Source organism: Neodiprion pinetum, chromosome 5 (genome assembly GCF_021155775.2).
Source record: "Neodiprion pinetum isolate iyNeoPine1 chromosome 5, iyNeoPine1.2, whole genome shotgun sequence".
NCBI lineage: Eukaryota > Metazoa > Arthropoda > Insecta > Hymenoptera > Diprionidae > Neodiprion > Neodiprion pinetum.
This window is the reverse complement of record NC_060236.1, coordinates 6,136,308-6,159,887: the sequence shown is the minus strand read 5'-3', so window position 1 is coordinate 6,159,887 and position 23,580 is coordinate 6,136,308. Positions and strand designations below refer to the sequence as shown.

The window sequence follows — 23,580 nt, the reverse complement described above, 5'->3', positions numbered from 1 at the left end:
AAATAAAAAATTGCAAAGATGCGCTTCGCACGGTAATCATACGATGATTTGATCCAAAATTGTTGATAATTAAGCAACTTGTTAGGGTTGACATTTTGGGGTTTATTAATCTTTTCTTCGTTAGAGGGATACGCATACCGTTATCGCACAATCGCATCAAGTCACGTGAAATACAATTTTTATTATATTCTTTCAATATTTGAATAATATCTTTTCGCTGTCGGCACTGCGGTTAATTTGTTGAATTTTCACATATAATACCGCGAAGTCTGATGCAGCAATTTGATCGATAAAACGGAGTATGAAGTACACGGTAAATCGGGTTGTAACCTTTAAAGCGTCTTTCAAGAGTGAGTGTAATTTATAATCCCGTCCCGGAGGATTTACGTAATTCCCAAGAGGCCTTGCGAGAGCTGAATGCATAAAGATTGCGCCTTGAGGCCGTCCGTCAGCGTTGTTATCGGGACGGCGATGAATCCGAAGCCTGACACACCGGAAGTTGCCGTGGGCCAACTATCGGGTAGAATCGGGGGAATTATACACGGGCGTTTTAAATCGATTCGATACCATATCGAGCGATGCGTCGCTTCGACCGTCGCGGGTTGGATAAGATAAGAGTGTGTTATTTTATCTGGGATGAGGTAACGGGCGAATCGTCGAGGCAGAGTCACTTGGACAAGGGAATTCCCGCCGTCGAGGTCGTCATGTCGTCGTCGTTGACAGTCCGCAAAAACCGCAACCAGAGTTTCAACAAGGAGAAAATTTCCGGTTCGCAAACCGAGCAGGAAACTGCGACTGACGAAACGGACGCCTGGCTATTGAGGAGGAAAAAAAACAAGTCAGTATCACGCTAGTCGATCACTGAGTTAATTTCGAGTGCATATATATAATTGGAAAAGTGTTTCGCGAATTACATATTTCGAGAGACTACCTATTATAACCGAACAATGGCGAGATCGACGTCACGATTATCCCGATATTTTTCCTGCCGTTCTATCAGCTGTTGTCGAAGGTGATGCGTCACCTTTTGTTTTATCTCGTTTTACCGTCAGTGTCGATAAGACGGCCTAAATTTTAATAGTTTATTGACAATTCGCTAGTTTAATCACGATTCGTACGTGTGCGCGCCTTCGAAGATTATAATTTTAAAAACATTTCTTTCTTTTTTTATGAAACGAGTTCGGGAGAATGTGAGGGAGGAACTTTTTTATAACACGGCAGGATTAATGTTACTGCATTTGTCAGATGGTGAAATTTTCAATAACTGAGCAGCACAGACGCCGAATTTTTACTGATTAAATTGCTCCGTTACAAGATCGCGTATTTTATTAAAATATTTCTAACAAATGCCGACGCTTATTCAAAAAAAATTCTTATTCACGGTAGCGAGATCCTCGAATCTTTTTCACTCCTTGAATAACCGCGTTACATGACGTGTGTATATATATATATATAATACACGTATCACCTCTACAGAAATACGCTGGACTTACGGTGTATTCACTGGTTTTTAAATACGTTTTTGCTTACCGGAACAGTCATTGTGCCCTGCGGGATTTATAAACGCAATATTAAGTAACGTGAAATAAGAGATTGAGAGAACGACGAAGAGAAAGGGAAAAAAAAATAAAATGTATGAAAGCAATATTATTTCATTGCCAATTTTCTTTACGACAAACACTCGTACGAACATCAAAGCCGCATGCTTTATAAAATTTGTTATTACCGACACGTGACTTTGACTTCGCGTATATGTACATAACTGATAAAAAACCTTTTCACGAAGCCTCTCGTCGCCATTCGCAGCTAACTGGAAAAATTCTCCCAAGTATATAAGTATATATGTATATATAATAGACGTAGATCAAAAGAGCTGAATGGCGTGACTAAAAAAATTAAACGAGTCAAGAGTTTTAACCGCGAAAACCAACCGACGTCTAATTAAACCACCGAATCGCAATATTCACTGAGGAATTCTCGTGCCATCAAGTTTTCTCAAGATAGTGAAATTGAAACAAAGTTCGAGTTCAGTACGGGCGGAATTAGAAAAAAAAAGAAGAATATGCAGATTGAATCAGTCACATGTATTGCAACTGTACTTTTGAAACATTGTAATTTTTATGACACTACATAGAGAAAGGCATCGGTCATCTAAACGATTCAAGCTTATCGCAACCGTGATTTCATTTCGTTAATTAATATTTTGGCGATTATTCACAGTAATCTGAAATTATTAAACATAAGCTGATCCGAGTCAAAATGATTTGGAGAAAACGTGAGCTCCATAAAATTCGTATCACAGATTCGTTTCGCTGTCCAATCAAAATCCTAAGTCATCCCAAATTGCAACCAATTCCAAACCCGGCTGCAGGATCCGTTCAATTTTCCGCATTTCCCAAAGTTGGCTTAACCTTTAGCTGGCACATTTATCTGGTATAGGATTGCTCGCATTTTCAAGTCATGCATTGAAGCAATTTAATATTTTGACTTGAATTATTTATTTTTTTGGTATTCACTTGAGTGCCTTTTACAAGATAAAAAAAGTCGCAACAATAATTTTTAATCTTAAGGTAATAAAAATTTTTTTTAAATAGCAGAAACTTTCAAGTTAGAAAAATCTCGATTAAAAACTCTCAGGTTACGAACGACCTCAAGGTGCCAGCTAAATTAAGGTTAATGCAGCGCCGTTCTCATTCCGAACAAGTATTAAGGCGGCTTTTGCCTTCGGTAACCTGACAGAAAATTTTCCACCTCTCTCTCTCTTTTTCTCCTCGAAATATTTCCTTAAAAAGTGGAAGCTCCCGTCTTCTTACAATTTCGCCACGTCCCTGTTTCTCGAGTATACATGCAACGCGACTTTTCATCCGCGTCACTCGAGTGCCGCCGCGGGAAGATTCAACCGCAACAACAGAAGGCAACCACCGGCGCCATTCCCTCTCAGACCGGTATTCCCTTTCTTCCGTCTTCAGTCCCTCTCCAATTTCTCTCTAGTCCCTCCTCCAGATCCTCTTTACTCCCGTGCTACCGTAAGATAACGAGATGGTTCGCCGGTGTTGAAGTCTCGGCGTAGTTATTCATCCGGCAGCTCGTCTTTGCCACGCTTGCACTCCTCTCTCGTTATAAGACCGGTCGAGGGGCTGCTGGATACAGGGTAGAAACTACTCGCGCGCAGTCGAAACGTTGCAGTCCGTAATGACGGCTCGATACAAATGAAATTTTTGTCGGTAATAAACAACCACTTCTTCACGGCGCTGCAGCTGAAACGTTCGATTGAATTCCTCCGACGCATTACTGATAAATTGATGCGCATTTATACCTTGATCGGATTTATAATTCAGCGATGACTTGTTGCAAAACATGGTGAAAAGAAAATCGAGATTCAAGTTGACAACGTTAATGCAATGACGGATTATACTAACTTCAATCTCACAAGTTGGTTCAAGTTTTCATAGAAAAGAGTCTTGCCCTGGATTTTCGATTCGGTTATTCTTTGGTCCGAACAATTAGGCCGTGACTTCGTCATTCAGTCGGATATTGCCTCTACCTCAAGGCATATACATATATATATATACATACACAATTGTCAAAGGTGAATGTTGGAGAGCTTTCGCTGAACGAGAATCGTGCCCTGTTTGCTCGGTCGTGGGAGTACAATTATAAGACGAGAGATAGAAGGATAGAGAAAGAGAGAAAAGTACTCCACTCTGGATGAGGATTACTGGCTTATCCTTTGGGACGTTACTTTCAACTAGTCTTAATTCAGTAATTCCAAGGGGAATATAATCTCCGCCATGAGGGTCGTCGCCGTGCAATCGGCGTTAACGGATCAGACACAGCCGTTCGAATGATCGGATCTAAACGATTCGGTAACTGACTGTGCAATTTTTTTTAAAAAAGCGGAAAGAATATCTGGGTTAAACCGCCCTGACAAATATCGTACAAATGTTGTCGGCGAAGGTTTGAACGCCAGAAACGAACGAAACGTTCGATTGTCCCAATTCTCGTCCTCTGAATATGTAATAGCATTTGCGCTGAAATTGCGCTCTCGCGCCACATGTTTTTGGCGTGCAAACACGCTACCTGCACGATATCGAAACGTATACACGGTGAATCCATACGCCAGCTGATACCTCGGCTCGCTTTCGAAATTGTCGTTCCGCAATTATGGCCGAAGTCACGTAACGTTTGCGGTATTTTAACTACCCGAGTCGATATTTAGCGCCTACTTTAAACACTGCGTAGGACTTACAGATAGTAAAGTGGGTTATATTTTAATGCGATATCAGACGCTAAGCATGTCCGAAATTCCCTGATTCACCGAGTTCAGGCACAAAGTAGGGTCTGTTTGGAACCTACTTCAACCCTCCAGGGGTGGTACGGTTCAATGTATCGATGAATTTTGGAATTTTGTATTTATAGTAACCTGGAGCTCCTCTCGTTGAAATGGTTTCTGTATTCGTAATAACGTTGAATAAATACAGCTGAAATGCGATACTTGATTTTCAAACGTTATTGAAACTCATCGAAATTATGTCGAAACAGCCCTTGGATCGTTCATTGTGAACACTCGAATGTAGCTGTAATAGTGTATCTATATATGATGAGTTACAGGTCCAATGGTGGAGCTGTAGATCGAACAGCGTCAAAATAGGTTCAATCGTCTACTAATGGTAAGAGCGTCAAAGTAGGATTTGGTACTTTTATTTTTAGGAATTGGAGGTTCAATGTAGACTTTGTTCGTAATTTTTCAGGAGCTAGAGGGTCAGTGTAGGATTTCTAGGTTCAGTTTTCTTCAAAGTTGTATTATATGAACCTTGGTAGGGTCAAACGTAGCCGCTAAATTTCGACTCTGGCTTCCTCGTTGTCGTCCTAATTCTCCCGTACCTTTCTTTACCACGTTAATTGTCTTTTGTTCAGTGACGATGCCGACAGCGTGGCGAGCGTCGCGTCGAGCCTGGAAAGCACGGTCGTATCGAGCAAAACGGAGCGCGATTCCGAAGTCTACGACATGTCGCATCCGCGACGAGGAGTCGCCCTGATCTTCAACCACATTCACTTCGTAAACATGGCGACTCGGACCGGGACGATTAAGGACTGCAAAAACCTCGGCGAAGCTCTCGACAGCCTTGGATTCGAGGTCCGCGTCTACAACGATCCCAGCTTCAAGACCATATCGCAAGTTCTGAGATCAGGTGGGTTTTTCAACCTTCTAAAGGAAAACTCGGCCTCGAACTTATGCACCCTGCACTTTCTTCGGTTCGAGCCACGCAGCCGGTGCATTATGGAATACGCGCGGAGGTGCATGAAATATTCATCCGGAAAATTTGTTGAGGGTACTTTCCAGGCTCTCTAACCCAGAACCCGGCTGTTTATATGATGGGCGACTCGGATTTTAAACACAAAGCGTTATCGCCTGCAGTCGTTAAAATACATCCACGTACATACAGCTGGCGAATTATTTGTTTCGGTGCATCGGTCCTAAAATCAATACATTATACGTTTATTGTACCCTGTATGATCCTAAAGTTTGCACAAATTTATCATTCGGTTTCAGTCGTTATCCAGGTCGCGAAAATTAGTCGAGGGTTGTTAAAACTCGAATAATGCTGCAGGTTGTGTCAAAATACGTAGTTTTTTTTTTATCAGCTTCTGATTTCATATTCGCGATCTAGTGAAATTAGATACGTGTATTTGCAATTAAAAACTTATTTTTCTATTGATTTATAAAATTGTTGGTCACGTCGAGCTGACATCATCGATTCTTGCGACAGTCTAGATTGTAACGCGTGTGCGCGGAATTCGATTATTTCATCCGTTCCCCCGTAAATGAAAAAAGTTAATCAAGATTCGTCGTTTGTGCCAGAGGCACGTACATGAATATGCATGAATGCTTTGGTGAGATCGTCTATTCTCGGTGATCAAAGGCAGGTTCCTGATAAGACTATATTTTAACCTTCTCTCGATTGGCGAAACGTCCGAAGTTCCAACGGCAATCGATTCGCGAAATGAGTCGGGGTCGTGAACTCCTCGATCTGCAGTACTAGAAACTATTTGTAGTAAGAGATAATTTTCAAGTTACAAGATTGTTGCTGAAAGCTGTTTATCCCAGTTATTCAGCGAGCGCGGTAGGCCGATTAATTTGCACAATTGTAACGCCTCCAGATTCTCACTCCTCACTGACTTGACAGAGAGGAATTCAAGATCGTTCCATCAACACGGCGAACGGAATAAATTACTTGCGAATCGTTGGAATAATTATCCAGGTGGAACGTGATGCTCGCTTTGCGTTCAGAACAGTCAAATTGAATCCTTCACAGCGAAAAGACTGCCGAAATACCTCGAATATCCATTTAACCCCTTCTACAATTTGCATACCTAATGAAACGTGGAAAAGTAGAAAAAAAAAGGAAAGTAAAAAAAAACCGACTGTCACGGCGAGAAACGCGACGAGGAATTATGACGCCGACCGCATTTACAACACGCAAATTTCTGATTGTCTTTAACCCTTGTGTCCACTTATTATTGTATGTAGTGGTAATATTTATGTTCATTAGGGGGTCATGCTGGACGTGACATACAAAGCTTTTATCAATTAATTGGCAAAGTTTTTAATCGCATCCATTCCTCCACACGCACTAATGATTTGATTAAGTGGATAAATTTATGCTACAATTCAAACAAACGAGAGAAATCCCGCGGTTAAAAATTGAAAACAATTAAAAAAAAAAAGAATGAAAAAGAGATCACGGATAAACACTTCGATGGATAAATGTTCAAAGCCAGCTCGCATTAATTTGAGGCGTCCTACGGATAAGTTTGTCAGCTGAGTGTTGAATGAGGCAAAGGGTTAAACGAGGTAGTAATGCGTTGTTTACCAATCCGTGAAATAATAATTAATGAAATGACACGGAATATTAATAGGTGGGAATAAATCATAGGCCGCGGTAAGGATGCGTCACTGTACCTGCACTATATTCTACAGAGATGCTACAATCGTTGACACAATTTTATTCCCGAGTTCGAAAATAATAAATAATAAACGTAGTCACCGCTGAGATGAAGCGTGTTTCAATTCCAATTAATATTTAGGACTCGCTGAGTGCCCGAAACGAAGCGAAGAACTTGTTTCGAACTAACACCCTTTTCCACACACGTTTCGTCGCTTTGCTCCGTCGATCCCAATCTCCTGAATACTTCAGTCGGTTCACCAAGTAACCGAAATGACCTGTGTCCTGCAGTAAATTTACACCGGTTACTCTATTCCAGAAAATAGGAATTCACGTTTCAACGTAATTTTGAGACGCGAGAAGAGGTCTCATCGGGCAAAAATTTTGCGCCATAAATATTTATGTCGTCTCCCTGAATCGCGTCAGTGAATAATTGGCAATTTAAACTCACGCAGCTCATCCATCGGATGAATTTACACACTCAGGATATGACGAGCTAGATTGACGAGCTGCAGATGAAGTATCTACAAATTGCAAAAAAGCGAGTGTATGTAAAGCGAAGCTGCGAGACGTGTGATTTGCGAAATTGTTGCAACTGCGAATTCGCATTTGGCGCAAGGTGAGCGGGAATTTGCCAAACGAAATTGGCAAAGTCGCGAGGATACACGGAGGCAAAGGATTATTTGAGTCAAGCGGTATTTGTTTGATTCAACTAAATGCTACGGTCAAATCCAACGAATAGAATACTTACTTAATTCAACAAAATACTTTTGTCGGACGAATTGATACTTGTATAAAAATGAATGATCATGCTGGCTATCAATTTATTCAAGGTAACAGGCCGTGAATTCCTTGCCATAGTGTGTACTTTGTATCAAGAAAATGTGCGATTGGAATGACTAAAAATTTCATTCAGTGCACCGTAATCGTTTTCCCGGTTTATGAAGTATCGTCGGACTCGAAAACCACCGGATTAATTAGCACCGTTGCTTTAATTTCAGTCGCTGCCGAAGATCACAGCGACGCCGATTGTCTCGTTGTATCAGCGATGTCTCACGGCGAATCCGGCTTCCTGCATTCGAGCGATGAACTTTACTCCGTTGACAGACTTTGGACTTCTTTCACCGGTGATTTGTGTCCCAGTCTCGCTGGAAAACCGAAGCTCTTCTTCATCCAGGTGAGAGGACATTCAAAATTTCCAAGAAACTTATCAGAAATAAATATATTACCCGCACGAGGATAGTAAACTATATTATTTTTTTGATCGACCGCGTCAGTAATATTATCAGATCTGTTGCTGTTTTTTTTTTTTTTTATTTTTTTTTTTATGCATCATCATTTTAAACTTACACCGTGAGCAGCTTTTTCGACGATAATATTACAAAAGCGATCATTTTCACTTTTTAAAAAATAGTAGCATAATGATTTGCGATAATTATTACATAGGTACGAAATATAGTCACGATTACTATAAGAATTTTTGCTCAATATGTGTTTTCAGTTTTTAATCTATTATTTCTTCACCCCGTACCCTGTTTTACGACGAATCGCCTGGATCTGATTACTGATCGTTACGTGATTAATTATAGCCGCTTATCAAGTTTTACTAAATTATTCTTCCCCGCTTCGCGAAGAGGTTAATTAACTTCTATTGAATGTAAAAAAAAGCAGACTAAAAAAAAGTCTCAATGCAAATTGCATCCGATATTTTATAGATCATAATAATATGTACGTATTATACGGTATAAGAAGCGAAGCGGGGTATCAGATAAACCGTTTGCTTTTCCTTCTGCCCTACAACATTAATTCAAGCGGGTATTCAATCCGTTTCACTGGAATTAAGAGTACAATGCTTTTTATTTTTTATCGCACAGAAAAACAAAAAAAAAAAAAAAAGGAGCAACAACGGAAGGGATTAATCGATCGCTCTAAAACGCGTGCAGGATTTAATAAGCGTCGGATTACACAAAGCGCGGAAATATATTACACACACTTGTACATGGTTGTGTGTGTTACGTCACGTTTATGTGCAAGTATAACGGCGGGACAAGATTAAGTTTTTTTTTTCGTTTTTTTTTTTTTTTAAACGCGGCCGCGTGTCCCAGGAATTTTTGTTCCCCCTTTTTTTGCTTCTCTCCTTTATTTGCGGTGTACTTTTTTTTCTACCCTTGCCTAGGTTATGCATTTCATTACATATCGCCTGTGGTTTAACATAGAGATATACGTATATGCAATATACATGTATGCATAAATAAGGATAAACACGAGGTCTGCTGACATATACATACATACATACACGTATACATGCAAGGTCCGCACAAAGGGTGTATTGTCTCGTTTATTTTTATTTTATTTATTTATTTTTTGTTTTTTTAATTCTCTGCCACTTTTATTCATTCTCCCTTTTCGTTGCTGGGGGCTGAGGAAAGGTCAAAAAACCGCATGCATGCTGATTGTGATAGGAACACGGTTTAATATATGACTATAGAAAAAACGTTTTACATTTAAATTTTATTTATCAGGGGTATAAAGAGGGACAGTGTATATATCATTCTACCTACCAAAAATCATATCGCGTTAGTTGGGTGGCGGAATTTTTTCCCCCTCCAACGATTCGTTGATATACATATTATATGTATATAGGCGTTTTTCAGGCTTGCCGAGGCAATCGACTCGATCAGGGTGTCACAGTGATTCACGAAACTGACAGCGCGACTAGCTACAGCATACCTGCGTATGCTGACATCATGGTTGCCTACTCGACTTACGATGGTAAGCATTACAATTTGAAACGAGTACGTATTGAACGTCGAGTGATACTGCTCGTAGAAATAATTTCGAATGAAAATTCAACGCGTGTCATTAAACTAATGAGTTTGAATTCCGCCGTTTCATTAACTTTCGCAAATTCTTTTTTCACTCATTGTCAATCTGTAAATACGAGCCTGGCTCAGCGCCACGTTTTCCATTATGAATTACAGAGAGATTTAATGAAATTCCCATCAAAGAAGAACCTGGTCGATATTGAAAATACTTATTTAACATAGCGTGGTTATTAAATATGAAAAACTTTTACCGCCATTCTCAAAGATTCGAACAAATATTTGCTATTCAAATTTTGCCTCTTACATGGTACAGATGTATATTTTCTTTTTAAATACATTTACGTATCGTTGAATATTATTGAACGTACAATCCGAAAATTTTGTCGCTTTTCAAACGCAATGAAATTTCTCGCTCACTCTACAGAAATTATTTAAGCCACCGTTGTATCGAAGCTCGATATATCGTAAAATCTAATAGTTTTTCGGTGAAAAATACGGTGATCAATTGATTACTGATTTACTGCAGAAATATCATTTTCAATCAACGAGCATATATCAACAGCTACAGTATTTTGGTGTAAGATAATTGCGCAAGCGAATTTTCGTCGAATATAAAACCTTGCCGCGTACTTCCGTTTTCCCCGGATCAACGTTTTGGCAAACAACCCGACCGTGAAGGTCGATTTAATCCCCGCTGGATTCTCGGGTCGATTTAGCCGGCGACGTTACAGCAGGCTTCCGGTTTCGGTGAGCTTTTCGCAGCTTCTCGGTCCATCATTCGTGCAGCCTGCGGCGGCTAGAACCGCGAATCTCACTCGGATCGAGGCCAATCTTGCAGATGAGAACAGGGGGTGCAGAGAGAATCCGCGGAGTGGCTGGGAGTGGTCGGATGCTTCTGTCGGCTCGAATGCCTAACGGAGAACCGTGCAGCGCATCGAATCGACCAGCGCCGCACTCTACATACCTGATTACGACACGTTGTTCACTTTGCGATGAGCTTTGACTCGCGGAGCTGGTTCAATCGCCAATTTGACGCCTGCTCTAAATCGCCGAGGAAAGGGGGCGAGGTTGAAAATCCGAATTATTGGTGGCGCAGCTTGAAGTACAGAAATCGAACTTTGAAGAAGCAGCAAAGTTTCGAAATCCAACATTCCGAGAATTCAAGTGAATTAGAAAATCTCAAAATCGGAATGACCGGGATTCCAAATGTAAAAATATCGAAAGTCCAAAACGACGAAAGCTCAAAGTGGTGAAATTTCACCAAGCCAGAAATTCACGGAGCTGAAAATCTTTGATCATTCGCAATTTAGATGTTCCAGATTTTTAAGATTTCTCATTTTTTCACTTTCGTTACTCTGACTCGTCGGAGTTATGTCCTTTCGGAATTTCAACCTTGCCTCGAGGAAAGAATTCGCTAAATTTACGGAAGTGATAAGTAACATCTTGAAAAATTTATTTGATATCTCGAAACTTTCACGCCTTTATGTAAAAATAAGCTTCGTTTGACCGTTTTAAATCTATTCTTGTAACTGTTTCTTGTAATTGTGTCAAGGAATCGGAAAACGTTTTTATCCATTAACCAAAATTAATTAGTTACGGTCTAGCAATGATATATTTTACACAAAACAAATAAAATAAGTTCTCGTTTCCTTGATCTAATGAATATTGTTGGAATGATCTTCATAGTTTTTTCTTCTTTGCTCAATCAATTGTACAAGTTTTTCATAAAAACTGTAGTATAATTTTTTATCACGACGTATACAGAGTCCGTGAAAATTTCTCTCGCTTAATTCGTCTCATTGTCAGAGAATTTACGTTAATAACTCGTATGAAATTGATTCTTCCTCATAATTTTTAAGCCACCGTGTATGGAAAGACTGTCTCAACGAATCTCAAGCCTCGTAAACTAGTTAGCGAATATTAATTATTATCGAACCTTATTCCCGATTCAATTCGCCCAGCGAAATTGTTATACTCCAAGTAATCTAGATCTTGTTCTGAAAACCGCCATAGTTCCAGTTCTATAGATACGTTATTAAACTGTTTCTAGTTGAAGTTAGTTTAATGAGCTGCCGAGTCTTCACGTGATCCCGTATACCTAACCTATGATAAAACGCGCTTCCGGAAGCCGTCATAATGACTTCTAAGTGCCCCTTGTGTACTGCAAAAGTTACCCAATCAGGCAGAGTTTCAAATTCGCGGAGTTGTAAAAAAATTGTTGTAACAAAGTTGGAAAAACACTTTTTTCGCGATACTTTTCATCACCGTGAATACGAAAACTCCGTCGGTCTGTCCGACAACTTCCGCGATAATTTCGAAAATAGCCGAGTGAAATATCTGAAACCGATAGGACTCGGCAGTCAAATGAAGAATTGTTCAAAGAAAAACGAGAAAAAAAAATTTCCGACAAACAAACAGCTTGAGGCGAAAAAAATAAACAGAAGAAAATTCAAAAGAGCAGATAAATTTTTATCATGAGACTAAATTTTGCAGCTTTGGGTGGATGACTGAGTTCGTTGTTTATAAGAAACTGCAAATTTTGTTCAACAACAGTTCAAAGTTAGACGGAGAGAATTTTTTAATTGGGGTTACTATGTAGTTCGTAATTATGATACAGTTTTCTGTACAAAATGAAAGTCAGTTGGCAGCTATAATCACACTAAATGGTTAGTAATTGTACCGTATTTTCATGTAATTTTAATAATATTATAGTCATTATTATAACGATACACGTTTTACCAGAATTTTGAAACAACTACAACAGACGAAGTTTTTCTCAGTACATAAACTATCAGCCAGTGTCCAGCGGGAGTCGTAAAGCGACGATTTATCACTTTTAGTCTAAACGACGGAGGGTGAATCAGTTTTTGAACGATCCTAGTTTCGTCGCGGGGCAAAACAATTCCCCGAAAGAAATTGTCTCCTCTAACAAATTCGAAAAGAAAAAGGAAAGTTTCGTGACGACAAATTGGATCTCTTCTTTTCCCCTATTTCAACTAGTTCGCTATTATTTATTTACTTATTTTTTTCTGCTGGGCTTTCAAAACAGCGTGAAATAGGAATGTAAATCATTTTCCAGACTCGCAGAAGCTGGTAAGTTGACAATCAATACCTGTTATTAATTCAATCACGAGATAATCGCAAATTTGGTAGTTACGGAATTAATGTATACTCGTTTCAGTTGTGGCACGATTTTTCTTTGTTCAATGCAAGCATGAAAGAAGAAATACGAAAATTACAACCTAACACTTGCAGATATCTATTTTTTTCATTTCACGTCACATCAAAATAATAAACAATCAAGTCGATTCGTTCGATCTCAATTGGCGATTGGCTTATTTTGTTGGAAAACATTTTTTTTTTTTCACGCATTTAACGTTATCAATTTTTTTTCTTCTTTACGTCGATCATTCAATAATACTATTTTTATTTCCTTTTTTTAAATCTGAACTATTATTAGAGTAATGTTGGAAAATTAAATATTCAACGGTAGGTACCAGGTTGACAAAAAAATAAAAATAAATAAATAAAGCTTCAAAGGGATTGCGGATAAAACGAGATTTTTTTTTCAAATTACGCGTTATATATCCTCCGCAGTCGATTTGATCATAAATTTCTAAACCCAAAATTTTAGCTGTATAATTATAATCAAGCGTTTTCACCTGGTTCCCTACGTGAAAAATTTATGTTCAATTTGGTATACAACCGTTGAAAGGAAATGCGCATAGTCGGCATAGTAAAGTAAAAAAAAATAAAAAATCGTACCTATGAAGCGAAGGAATTCGAGGAAAGACAAATTATACCAGCTAGTCGCGAACGGCCATTAGATACGCTGTCAAAATGATCGAAAATCGGTTCGTATACAGGGAGCGGGGAGAATTGACGGTTTTCATTATCCCACGGGAAATATATATTGGAGGTAAAATACAACGTCGGTGTCTCCGAGTCCGATATCTCGACGGCGAGTCAATGCCGCGGGCAAATAAAGTTAAAACGTAATCACAGAATTATACGACTCGTTTATTTCGAGGACATCATCGTACGGGCGAGGAGGTAGCCGAGTAAATGCGAAGGGAATTTGCGAGGGAAATCTTTCCATCCGCGTAACCATGGACCGTCGCCTTTTTGCGGACAATTTCTCACCCCATGTATAAAAAGGGACTAAATCCCGACAGTGGAATCGCTGCCGAAACAAGAAACCGAAGTTGCGCGTGCACAGGATTGAAAATACAGATCCGATGGAAAGTTCCTTCGTAGAGATGAGAATTTCTTCCTACCTCGAGGAATTTCAACTAATGGTTGAAAATTTGGAATTTACGTCTCGACGACCGATTCATCGATTCGATTGGAATTTACTGTATTGAAAATGATGTGGATTGCGATTTATTTAGACACTCATTTTATCGGAATTAATTGATAGGAAACATTGTTATTGACAATAACGTCAACCGTAATTTTCAAGTTTCGCGATGTAGACGATACTTCAAAAACCGCTTGACCGACTTAATGCAAATTGAGAGTCAGCATTTTTTAATAGCTTCCCCTCCGAATTTTGTTCGTTCGGATCTTTAAGCGAAAGGGTTTCGACCATTCGAAAATTTGACGTTTCGTTCGAGTTTGATTTCTTTGCTTTGACTTTCGCCACTAAAGAATTCGGAATTCGGAGCTTTCGGAACATCTCTAATTCGAGATTTCAACCCTGCCCCGATAAAATATATCTAAACAAATAAAACATCTCAACAAAGCTTTGTATACATACTTTTGAATGAAACAAACCCCAATCAAACTTAAATAATTTTTCGTCGACACATAAATTGCCAAAAATCACCCACTTTTCAGCCCTCTGCTCGTCTCTACCCATTTATAAACTTCCGCTCTTCACTTTCTTCCAGGTTTCTACTCCTGGCGCAACCCAGACGCCGGTTCCTGGTTCATCCAGGCGATCTGCAAGGAACTCGCAAAGAACGGCAGGAGTCGAGACCTCCTGACTATAATGACGTTCGTCAACAGGAGGGTCGCCCTTGATTTCCAATCCTACGTACCTCAGAACGCCAAGATGCACGCAAAGAAGCAGATTCCATCGGTCGTCTCGATGCTCACGCGTCTCGTTTACTTTTCAAAAAAGTCAGGCAGTCTTCGCTACATGAATAAAGTCACCGCGCTTTGAATCCCACCCCATGCACCATGGCTTACAATTAATCTTAAATCATCGACGACTATTGAACATGTTTCATGTATTTCAGTCGCGTGATTATACACGGAACATTTCGTGCCAATTACTCGACAAAGTTTTCAGCTAGAAAAATTTATAACAATTCAATAGACGGCTTAATCGTTCGTCGAATGAAAAAATACACGATACAATTGAACCGATGTAGAAAATTAAACTTTTGAAAATTTCACGAAAAGTGCGTTACTAAGAACCGATTTCAATATTTATATACCTATACAACTCAAAAACGACCGCATGAAAAGAACGTACAAAAAAGAGATTGGTATTATGGAAATACCGTTAGATACGTGAAAAAATGTCGATCAAATTAAAAATGATGAGATTACAAGCTCTCGTCGACCTTGCATGGAATACCTCGTGTACATGTTGAATATTGTGACACGTACCAGCATCATTTCAATATATACATAAATTAAGCTCTACGCAGCCGGATGACGAGTTGTCAGTTTTTGAAAATATAATCTCTTGGCGTGTTTCATTGCGCGTACGTATATAACAGCCCTTCGAGCGATTGATCGGAGGCTGTAACAAACGAGGTTCGAAATTTGGTGTTTAATCGTAAATCAGAACCATTCTACGATCGACGTGTAATAGAAAGATACATTTATACCTGTTTAACTCGCAAGATTAATTAACACTTCCGTGTCAATGGATAATTAAACCCTCGTAGACTCGGTGTGGGTGCAGAAAGCTTTTTACATCAGACAAACACGCTCCCATAATGCCCCTGCCACTATCTACTTAACCGCCGTTTCTCCTCCCGAGTTAAATTTATAAGTACCCCCATTCATCGGCCCATCATCCGCCCACGGGTTGGTGGAAATCGAGTCTGAACATAATTTATTCAAGACATTGCGGGGCGTTTAGGCCCGCGCTTACATCGTTCAAGTCACGACATAATTGGCAAGAAAATTATACGACCATTTGTTCCAGCATCATATCGTCGGATGTTCGTCGTTCGTTTAACATATATGTTTCTTTTACCACTTTTTAACGTCATCAATCTCGATAAGAGTTGAACAAAATCTCTACACGATTTGGCGAATAATTGATTAATCAAAATAAGTTAAGCTGTCTGTATTCTTAACGCCCCGTTTCTCTGTTTTCAGAGACAAAAGGAAGTTGTTGCAATCACACCGAAAGGAAAAGCTTTCCAAATTTAGAGAATCATCCCCAGTCATTTTCAAATGAACGTCCGTGTGCGCGTGTATGTATGTACGTATGTGATCGATTTTTTTGAAATAGATTTGAATGAAAATAGGCACCGTGAGGTTTTTCGGGTCGCTAATCACGGATCTAAGGTAAGATTTGTAAAATTTAAATTTGGCGTGTTCAATAAATTGTAAAATAAAACTAAAAACATTTGGATTTCGATGAAAATTGGTACTCGCCGGTTTGCTGGGTGGCTCATCACGAATATGAAGTCAGATTGCGAAATCTAATATGGTTGAAAAAAATCTAAAAATATTTCGAATTTGGTAGAAATTGGTAGGCAGATGATTCTTGGGTTACCGATAACAAATCCAAGGTCAGGCTCCGAAAATTTTTCATGGTGAATCCATTGTAGTGGTTCGAAATAAAAAAAATCGTCATATTTTCATACAATATGATATCCGAGGGCTTTAAAATCGTTAATCAAATCACGAATCTGAATTTACAGTTCGAAATTGAATTGAATATCATTCTTTTTATCTCTTCATGAACTTGGAACATGCGTCGTGAGGACGGAGAGTTCGAGAGCTGGCTCATAGTCAGTCTAAAGCCGCTTCCTTTATCATATCCTCGTAATTGTTTATCCATTTTGTGTTGGTTTTTTTAGATCCACAATAGCTACGAATTATCGAGTAAAGAAAATCCGTCAAACCGATAGCTTTCATAAATTCCGATTATTATCTACGGATTTTGATCACAGCTGTCGAATCTTTGTTTCCGTTACTATTTCTCGAGTTTACCAGGCGACGGGTGTACATCTTATACATATATACGATGTGTATATACATATATGGAAATAGGTAATGAAAATGTGCACGAGCGCGCCTCGCGTCGAGAGGGTGCTTCGAAGCTCTGTTCGCAACCCTTGCCGGATTTTCATGATTCGCAAGGCGTATGAATGTGAATACGTACATGCAGAGGGACAGCTCGCAGAGACGGGTGTCTCGATGTGTGCGGAACGCGGAGAAGAGAGACACCCTTGCGGTTATAATTTGAGTGCAAATATACGAGGCGAGACGAGGGGATGCAAGCCTTAAGAGAAGCTAATGAGATCGCGCCGAGGGGGCGCAACAGCCACAAGACGAGATGATGCGCCTGTTATACCTTCCCCGTCTTGCAGGCTTTGCCGACCACAAAGTGAACTCTGGAAACAGGGATGGAGGATTCACGCGCTCGGAGTGCCGCGACCTCGACGAAATAATTTGAAAATCAATAATTAATTACCGACTTGGAACGCGGCTCCCTCTCGAGCTTTCGAGCTTTCGAGCTTTCTAAATTGGGATCGAGGATGCGCAGAATTTACGACTTCGGTTAAACCAGGATTCCTACGAACGCAGTGTTTTTTTGAGATGAAAAGGAAAACAGGGTTCAAAGAAAATTTACGGCTTAGAATTTGGGATACGTATATACGCAAGGTCAAGAATTTCTGAATGATCTTTCCCAGGTGGAGATAAAGCAGAGACACGGAAGAAACGAGTGAAAAAAGGTTCAAACTACGCAGCTACAGGCAATCCAGTTGTTTCTAATTAATACAGTAGCCAGGACTCGCGGTTATCGTGTTCGTTTGGTATTTGATGAGTGAAAAACGCGAAAACTGATGATCAAAAATCAAAGAGTGGTCACGAGTATAAAAAGTCAAAGTGGAAGATCCTGTTTCACAAAATTTTCAGCACTTTCAGGACAAATGAATGAGAATCAATCGAATTGAGTTTAACTAAAGCATTATCAAAAACGCTTCTTCTTATTATTTCCTTTACAGAAACTACACGAGCTACAAAAGAAATGACAAAACAATCACGAGCATAAATATTTTTTTTTAAATCCGCTACGAAAGGATTTCTAAACATTTAATACACTCCGTGAGTGTTTTATTTCATTCGTGTTCTTTCGATGGTTAAAGAAGTTGAAGGACATTTTTGGGATCATCGGAGGTTGCGACGCGCGATGAGCTTGCAGAAATATTTCCGCAAGAACAATTTCATCCGCAAGCTCACCTGGGTAGAACGGTCGCTCGATTTGTCGACGAATCGACCGACTCCTTCATTGGCAATCGCGTTAACCTCGAGTGACGAGATCCACAGCCGCCACAAAAGTACCTATCCGAAACACCTAAAATAATCCGTTCTCAGCCTTGCAGCCCTAAAAGCGGTGGCTTGGATGAAACTGGCCAAAGCTCCGTCGCGACGAAATATCTCGAGTCCCGATCTCTCCCTGCTTCACTCTCTCCATTGTGTTACCGAAATTAGCCTTAAATGGTATCAATTGCCATGGAAATGTTGCCTCTCGCGTTACTCTGTGATGCTTTTGGTATTCAGACAAAGGAGACCGTTGGAAACAGTTTGTTCAGGCGGTGAATAATATTTCGTGTTGGACTCGGGTTAATATTGCGCATTTATTTTTTCTCTTGCACCCGGAGCAGAAATTCGTTGTTATGAGCAAAATTTGGTCCTGGCAACGAAATTTCAGAGTTAATATACGTCCGATCAAACGTTATTTTCACACAATCAAAAAGTTTACATGATTTTATAGTGCGCGGAAACAAAATGTTACAGTAATGCCTGAGAAAAGGTTTGACACAACGATCCCGTAGATTCTGTTGCGATTGCGATATCAGATCTACGCAGCGAAATAATTTTGTAAAGATTGAAAAATGATTGTTTCATTTTTGCAACTGAAAAAATTACCGTTCGATTGTAATTTATGTTGCATGAATTAAGAGTCAGTCCAAACAACGACAAAGAAATATGCCGTTGCGATTCGACAAGCCGATTCAATCGTATTAGACCACGAATGATTTAGTTCTGCTGATTATACTAAACGGAGGCCTTGAGCCTCTCCTAATATCAATATTTTAACGGTACTATGAAAAAAGTATTATTTCATGAAATCGACTTAAGTAAAATCAAGAGTTCGTATTCATAAATAGATTTTATTCGATTAAGTTTTTTTACAATTTTGATACGATTAGTTCATTAATTTTGGTATTTGCAACAAAATATTGTGGTCCCACGAGAAAATTTTCCACAAAATGCGTCTACAATTGTTTTCTTTACAAAAGCAAAAAGTTTTCTCTGAGTATCTCTACAAAATGTATGTGTATGCATATTTGACGATTTTTGATTCATTTTAACGGATGCCTTCATCGAATAAGAAATATTTATATTTGCCTTATTGAAACTCACTTCGTTTTAAATTATATTGAAACCGATCCATGTAAATTAATACTGCTTTATACACGGTCAAAGGTTCAGGACAGTCTGAAGTTTCACCAAGTTTTCAATGGAATTCAAAGACGAAAAATATCTGGGTACGTTACACTTTCGCTGACGTCAAAAATTTAACGCCGCGATTGAATTGTTCATATTTTTTCTTCCACGAATTTTGCATGCAGTGACGTAGGTGTTCTGAAGAGTGAAGACTTACTCCGACAAACTTTTTTACTACATTATTCTTGTCCGTATGCGTGCATGTTTTCGCGAAAGAAAGAACGCGTCGGAAAAAGAAAGAAGAAAGGAAAAGCAGAATTGAAAAAGGTTGAAATAGCAAAGTTTGCAAAACATCAATGACTCACCTTATTCCCACTACTTCTGCGCAAAGTCAATCTTTCCTTTCCGTTTCTCTCTTCCCTTTTTTTCAACACACTTGTTTCCCTTCTTCTCTTTTTTTCTTTACACACGCCGGGGAAAACGAAATGTCAAGTAACTCGGCCGAGGGCATGTTTGCTTTGACACCGGTCGCGTCGCCTCGTCGTTTCGCGAAAAGCACTTTTCCGGATAAAATATATTCCGCCTACTCCTCGTGGATCGGCTTATAGTCAGCCTATATACATAAAAACTTCCCATCCATTTACATATACCCGTGTACAAATAGGTATACATATACGAGCCGATGACAATGACCAAACGATGCAGAATAATTTTCATTTCGATAGGTATGAATATCGGTCGAAGCGATGCCTTTCCGATGTCATCGACTCTCTCTCTCTCTCTCTCTCTCTCACTCTCTTTCTTCCCCTAGCGTGAAATTATTAATAATTTCGCTGGTAACTCACCGTACGTGCGGAATTTTCTCCCGGTTTAAGAATCTCGCTCTGCAATCAGTACGAAGTTTCCTTTCAGGCGTAAAGGAAAGCAAAGCGAATGAATGGGGAAAAGGAACGCGAATGGTCGGTGTTTCTGGATGAAGGAATCGAGAAGGTCCGACGTTCCGGCCGGACGGTATAAATACATCGATCCTCGAGAGGTACAATATTCCTATTACCGTCTTAAGAAATGGTCAAGATCGTCGTCCGTCGAAAGCTCACCGTTCCCGTAGAACGGGTTTCAAAGCTCCGTCATTCAGGTTCCCCGTCTCGACGCGGAATCGGTCCGCGGACCATCGAACCGTGACAAAAATCCATTAAACTCTAAGGTACTAATCAATAGCTGGGGCCGCACCAATTCGGAGCGAACGATATTCGGTTGAGGTGAATTTTTGCAGTGGTTGCAAGATCTCCGTTACAATCATTAAGATACTGGGTCGCATTTTTTCGACTATCATCGCGTTCAATTCAGGCAAATCGCGAGATTTGATCCAGTTCTTATCGTTAATCTCCCAGGATTCAACGCCCAAATGTAATTTATTGTAGATAAATCTCTTCGTATGTATGTATATACTAGACTGGGCCAAAAAAAAACCAAGAATTTTTTTTTTTAATCGTACTGTAAAAACATTGTTCATGACGACAAATAAAAATTATCCTGAAAGTTTGAGCCCTTAATAGTAATATTAAGGGGTGTATCGTTACAGCTATTGATTTTTTAACAGTTACCGCATTTTTTTACCCAAAATCCGTCAATTATCAATCTGAAAAATTTTTTCAATACACATTTTTGAAGGAAATGAAATTTCCTACAAAAAAGCTCTCTTACTAAATTGACGTAGATCGAGCCGTTTCCTTGTAATCGTGCCTTAAACATTGATTTGTTTTTTCAAATTTTTGTTTGAATTTTTGATTTTTGTAATTACCAGAAAAATCAATATTTTCATAGCTCAAACCATTATTTTTGTGGGAAATTTGATGCTCTACAAAAAAGGTCTGTTAACATTTTTCATGAAATTCACTCCTTTAAAAGTTATTCGACATTGAAATTACTTTTGAATACAATACCTACGTATGGGGAATTCCATGCAAACCTGACCAACGTCTGATCCTCGCTTTTTTTTCAAACACTTGTATACCGGTTTTTGTCAACGTTTTTTTTATCAAATTCACAATAAAATCGGTTAAGAAATGTTCTGAGTGAAAAACAGAAGGTTTGATAATTTTCAGGCAGTTTAAACAGCGCTTCGGTTGAACGAAAAAATGAAAGGGTTGATAAAATATTAAAAAATCGGCCCATCATAGACCCGGTTTTCAAATGTTTGAAAAAAAAAATGCTGTTTTTGAGAATTTTTCAAGAAGATGAATAGGTCCTTCTCAAAATCACCCTAAATATTTATAAATACTTGAGCAGTTGAGTAAAAAATCTGAAAAAATTCAGGATACTGGTTAGGATTTTGGACAAATGGGGAAAAAGTTTTCAACGAAATCAAAAATAATGAGGATCAGACGTCGGTTGGTTTCGCCTGGAATTCCCCATATATATTGTATCGCTGTACAAAGGGATACGTGTAATTGGGAATAGCTTCTTATTTTCTGACATTAGTAAAACGAAGACGTGAGGTATCGTTCGATCGGTGAATGTTAACAATAAGCCAAATCTCAGAAGCGCGTTCCAGCCTTTTTTCTTCCCCTTCCCCTTCTTCTTCTTCTTCTTCTTCTTCGTCTTCAACCCTCATGGGAGAGTTGAAATAGGATGTTTTTTTTTTTTTTCACTCTCCTCTCGCGTCGTTTTTCTTTCTTCTTTTATTCTTTCCTCCTCATTCCATTCGTCGCGAAAGAGTCGAGCGAAGTGAATGAAAAGGAGAAAGGAGAGTGCCGCACGTTGTATGGTGCGTGTATGTATACGCGGACCGTGATACGTTTGCCTCGAAAAAGCGGAGGAAGGGGTGAAGGGGTGGAGGGGGACGAAAAAAGAGTCGTCTTCATCAAAGTGAAACTTTCAGACGCTCGCAACTTCCGGTAGGATGAACCTCCTCCCCTCCCTCCCTTTCACCCTCGGCCCATGAAAAGCTCGTGTCGCCGGACTTTCGCGACCTTGAGCGAAGAACCGAATCCAGATCGAATTTCTCCTCCATCCTTCCGGTCGCCCACGTGAAACCCGGCCAAGAAACCAAAGCAATAACAATGAGTCACTCCGTTACGTAAGAGTCACATAGTACAGACTCCGTTACAACTCTCTATCAAGGCTTTTGGTACGAATTTATTTCACCGAATTACCGACCACGTTTTTTCGCAAAAATTCGAATTTTCTCTGTGCGACCGTAACGATTAATTCGCGTGGAATTGTAGTTGTACTACGATTCTGTGCCTTAGGAACGAAGGATTAGTTGTAAGGCTTCTTCGGCAAATCATTAGAACGTAACTGAGCGGATGTTTTTACCCATTATAACCGAAAGCTCACAACTTATGTACACCCGGGCCGTAAATAGGGACTCTGCAGAGCCTCTGTTATTGAAATTTCGGAGTTTGTTGTGTAAATTTTGGCTATGTGTATACGCATAATTTCAGGGGGAATTAACCTGCGGACTTTATGCCTCGACTAAACCTTGGCTTTTTAGATCCCGCTCGGTAAAGAAAGCTTAGGGTACCTACAGGCGAATAGGGGCGTCTAAGCTTGAGGTTAGACAGACTCCATCGGGGTAAAGCCAAGTAAGAACTTTGTTCAACCCGGTCGTTCAAGTTTGAAAATTCGAACTTTGCAGAGCTATAAGATTTCCGCGAGTAGGTATACGTATATATTTGCGTGCTTACACACCGTGAGCTTCACGTTTACGTAAACTCGGAGAAAAAGTCTTATTGTTAGACAACCTGAAACCGCGAGTGATTAACGTGCTTTCCGGCAGTGGATAAACGACAAAGATTCGGCATCATCGGAATTGTGCGTTACAAAACTTGTATTTAATTGTGTTATTTTTTGAGCAATACTTTGACCATTACTCGTCGATAATTATGTCGAAAATAAAATCAGATTCATAAAAGATTGGCCGAAATTGAACCCTCCGAATTAATCGTATGAAACGAAACTCACTTCGTAATTGTTGATACTTGATTAAACAAAGTCAAGTCAAGACAAGTCAAAATTTATATACATGCGTATGTTTATTCTCGGGTGAAATTTTTCGGCATTACAAATCGCGAAATTAATGTTACTGAAAATCGTTGCGAAGTAAAAGAAGAAAGAAAAAAAAAAACTGCAATATTGAGACTCGAGAATGGCCG

The 23,580-nt window shown here is 39.4% G+C and overlaps 2 protein-coding genes across 4 annotated transcripts in view; one reads left to right on the top strand and one right to left on the bottom strand.

Moving 5' to 3' along the window:
• The window catches only part of LOC124219306 (alkaline phosphatase), a 173,009-nt gene that overhangs the window by 23,741 nt on the left and 125,688 nt on the right, over positions 1–23,580 (bottom strand). The gene's annotated exons all lie outside the window — the stretch shown is intronic.
• Positions 549–16,330, top strand: LOC124219307 (caspase-1-like). Its single transcript, XM_046626680.2, has 5 exons — positions 549–838; positions 4,918–5,192; positions 7,949–8,124; positions 9,602–9,719; positions 14,665–16,330. Exons 1-5 carry the CDS (start codon positions 579–581, stop codon positions 14,937–14,939), a joined length of 1,104 nt encoding a protein of 367 aa, XP_046482636.1. The 5' UTR covers positions 549–578; the 3' UTR covers positions 14,940–16,330.